This window comes from Schistocerca americana, chromosome 1 (assembly GCF_021461395.2).
Source record: "Schistocerca americana isolate TAMUIC-IGC-003095 chromosome 1, iqSchAmer2.1, whole genome shotgun sequence".
NCBI classification, from domain to species: domain Eukaryota; kingdom Metazoa; phylum Arthropoda; class Insecta; order Orthoptera; family Acrididae; genus Schistocerca; species Schistocerca americana.
This window is the reverse complement of record NC_060119.1, coordinates 1,183,496,973-1,183,500,388: the sequence shown is the minus strand read 5'-3', so window position 1 is coordinate 1,183,500,388 and position 3,416 is coordinate 1,183,496,973. Positions and strand designations below refer to the sequence as shown.

General features: G+C 40.4%; 1 protein-coding gene across 1 annotated transcript; it reads left to right on the top strand.

Moving 5' to 3' along the window:
• Positions 1 to 237: 237 nt before the first annotated feature.
• On the top strand, positions 238 to 2,067 carry LOC124597937 (myosin-4-like). Its single transcript, XM_047135970.1, has one exon. It carries the CDS (start codon positions 238 to 240, stop codon positions 2,065 to 2,067), a length of 1,830 nt encoding a protein of 609 aa, XP_046991926.1.
• The last annotated feature ends 1,349 nt before the right edge of the window (positions 2,068 to 3,416 follow it).

Below are 3,416 nucleotides of genomic sequence, written 5' to 3'. Positions count from 1 at the left end.
ATGGTGTGATTTGTTTTATTTAAAACATTTTACATAAACTGTGTATGTGAAAATTGATATTTGAAGTTATTAGGTTTTGAGAGTCGTTATGTTCAGTACTCATACGTATTGTATCAATTTTGGGATTAACTGAAGATATTGCAGTACTGTTTGATTAGTTTAGCGGTAATTAGGAGTGTTTTGGGTTACTAGAGGTTATTTTATATTACTTGCCTGTGCATTAAAAATAAACCAAACATGTCTACTGAAGATAAGCAGGTTTGTGAGGCAGTAGTTGAAAGGAAAGGGATAGGACAGGAAGACAGAGATGATTCAGGGATCAGTGATTATGGATTGTATTTAGAAAGCCCATTAGCACATTCAACTAGTTACCCCGAGACACTGGGACAAACGACGAGAGATAAGTCAGTTTCGGAGGGTGCAGATATGCGGTCGATGTTGGCAGACTTGCTAAAGGAAATCAAGGCAACAAAAGTGAGGGAAGAAATATTCCGCAAATCATTAAAGGAAGATTTACAAGAAACTAGAAAATCGTTAAAGGAAGATTTACAAGAAACTAGAGAAAGGGAAGAAATATTCCGCAAATCAGTAGAGGAAGGTTTACGAGAAGCTAGAGAAAGGGAAGAAATATTCCGCAAATCATTGAAGGAAGATTTACAAGAAACTAGAGAATCATTAAAGGAAGATTTACAAGAAACTAGAGAATCATTTGAGAAAGATTTACAAGAAACTATAGAAAGGGAAGAAATATTCCGCAAATCATTAAAGGAAGATTTACAAGAAAGCTTAGAAAAATCATTTAAGGAAACTATAGCACAAGAGATCAAAACATCGCAAATGAAGATAGAATATAATCTGAAGAAGGAAATGCAGGAGTTACAAGAACGATTGAAGATGGACATCAGCGAGAGAGAGAGTAAGCTACAGAAGAGTATAGACCAAGTCCAGGGAGACGTGGAGAAGATGGAAGGAAAGTTAACGAAAAAGATAGAAGACAATATTGAAGAAACTAAAGCCGAATTGGGAGAAAGGATCACCGAAGTGGAAACAAATTGCAATCATCGAATCGCCGAGGTGACACAGATGCAGAAACAATGCAATGATGCGGTTAAGGGGATAGGAGATAGGCAAAACCAACTGGCTGTCAATCTGAGAAATGCTATAGCCGTGCAACGGGAAGAGGATAACAAGAGGGTTGCAATGGAGGTCAGGCAATTACAACAGGGAGTGCAACAATTGGAGAGCAAGACAGAAGAAATTGATAAACGAATTAGCAATGCCACTTCAACTGTTGGGGAAGGTAGAGTCGTTACCTTGATGAGCAGTGATAATCGGTACATCCAAAATAATACAGGGCAGAAGTTTAAACCGAAAGGAGGGTTACACCCAATGATATTTATGAAATGGTTAAAAGGAGTTTTCCCAGCACATTTCAAAGACGCAGACAAGATTCAATTTGCAATAGATAGGATGGAAGGTGAGGCCTTCACTTGGGGAGTCGGGAAGAAGGAAGGGACTACTGGTATTGATCAGTTTGAAGGGGAATTCTTGAAGAAATACTGGTCCAAAAGTCATCAGTGTGCAGCAATTGAGGACCTACTACACCGCAAGTCACTTAATACATGGAGAGGAAAGTTGAGAGAGTTTGCCGAACATTTGTGGGAATTGAACGAGACCTTGGAACAACCCCTGAGTGATGACATAATGATATCAGCGATAAAAAGAAGATTGAGCCAGAGAATGCAAGAAACTGTATCCGGGAGCCTAATTAAAGATAGGGAGGCCTTGATGGAGATACTGGAACAGTTGGAATCTGTTCGATCACAGGAACACAATCAAGCTAATGATCAAAACCGAGAGGGACGTAGTGACCAAAGGAATCCTTTTAATAATTCGTCTAATTATAGAGGAAGAGGTGGTGGCAATGGGTATAGGAACCATGGTGGAGGACGGCAATGGAGAAATGACTGGAGAAGGAGTGAAGAACCAAGAGATCATGAGAGAGGAAGGGATAGGCGAATGAATGACACAGTGCATATAGAAGTGGCGGAGAGACCAGAAAACTGAATGACGCTCCAGATGAGGTCCGGTCAGGAGTGAGAGCTACAAGGACCAGAATAAACCTACTAAGACACGACAATGGTGGAGATCTAAGAGGAGATCTACTGGAGGAAAGAAGTAGGATTCCCAAAGAACCCGTACTACCCATGATAGGGATCAAGCTATGTGGACTGAATATCGAGGCATTAGTCGATACAGGAAGTGAAGCATGTGCAATATCCAAGAGGTTATATGAACAGGTACTGAAAGCAAACATTAGCTTGCCTAGTTTCCCGGTGAGTGGAGTGAGAATTGTGAATGCGTTGGGTGCGAGGAGTAAACCTATTAAAGAACAAGTGTTGATTACCTTCGAGATAGAGGGAGAAGAATACATAGTAACATTTTTGGTGGTGGCTGGACTGAACACATCAATTATTTTAGGAATAGATTGGTTGAATGAAGTTGATGTAGTAGTGAGTTTTGATGAAGGTACTATCAAGGTCAAAGGAAGAAAGGGAGAAGAGAAGAGGTTAAAGTTTGCTGAGGGTAGTGCAATCAAAGAAGAGGAAGAATTTAAAAGGATAAGTTTGTGTTATGAAGAGGAACCCACAATAGGATACGGGGAAGAGGAACTAGAAGAAGAAGTGTTGATATACCTTGAGGGATTAGCACGAAAGGATAGACGTAAAGAGGATAAGATCAGTAAAAAGTTGGAGGAAATGACACACCTAGATGGGGAAATTAAGAGGAAATTAGCCACAGTGTTATACAGGCGTCATAATGTGTTTTCTCAATGGCCAGATATCATGAAAGAGGTGGGGTGTAAGCTAAAAATAAAGAACCATAAACTGTTCAATATAAAACAGTATTCCATTCCCCAGGCGAAAAGAAGAGCAGTAGATGAAGAGATACAGAGGTTGATGGACCTTGGTGTTATAGAGAGGGCCAACAGTCAATATAACAACCCCCTATTTGTTGTTGATAAGAAGGATGGAAAGGTGAGGATAGTTTTGGATGCACGAACAGTGAACAAGATCATCGAGCCGGAGCGAGACAAGCCTGAGACTATAGAAGAACTAATTCAAAAATTCCGAGGAGCGAAGGTACTTAGTAGTATCGACTTAACTGCTGGTTATTGGCACATACCATTGGCCACAGGGTCCCGCCAGTATACAGCATTTACTTATGGAGGGAGGTGCTATCAATTTAAAGTGTTGCCGTTTGGGCTTAATGTGTCAGTGTCTGAATTCATAAGAGCGATGGATAAGATACTGGGCGAGGAGTTACTTAAAAAGGTCACCGTCTATGTGGATGACCTCTTGATAGCAAGTGAATCATGGGAAGAACATTTGAATAGATTGGATGCAGTCTTGGCA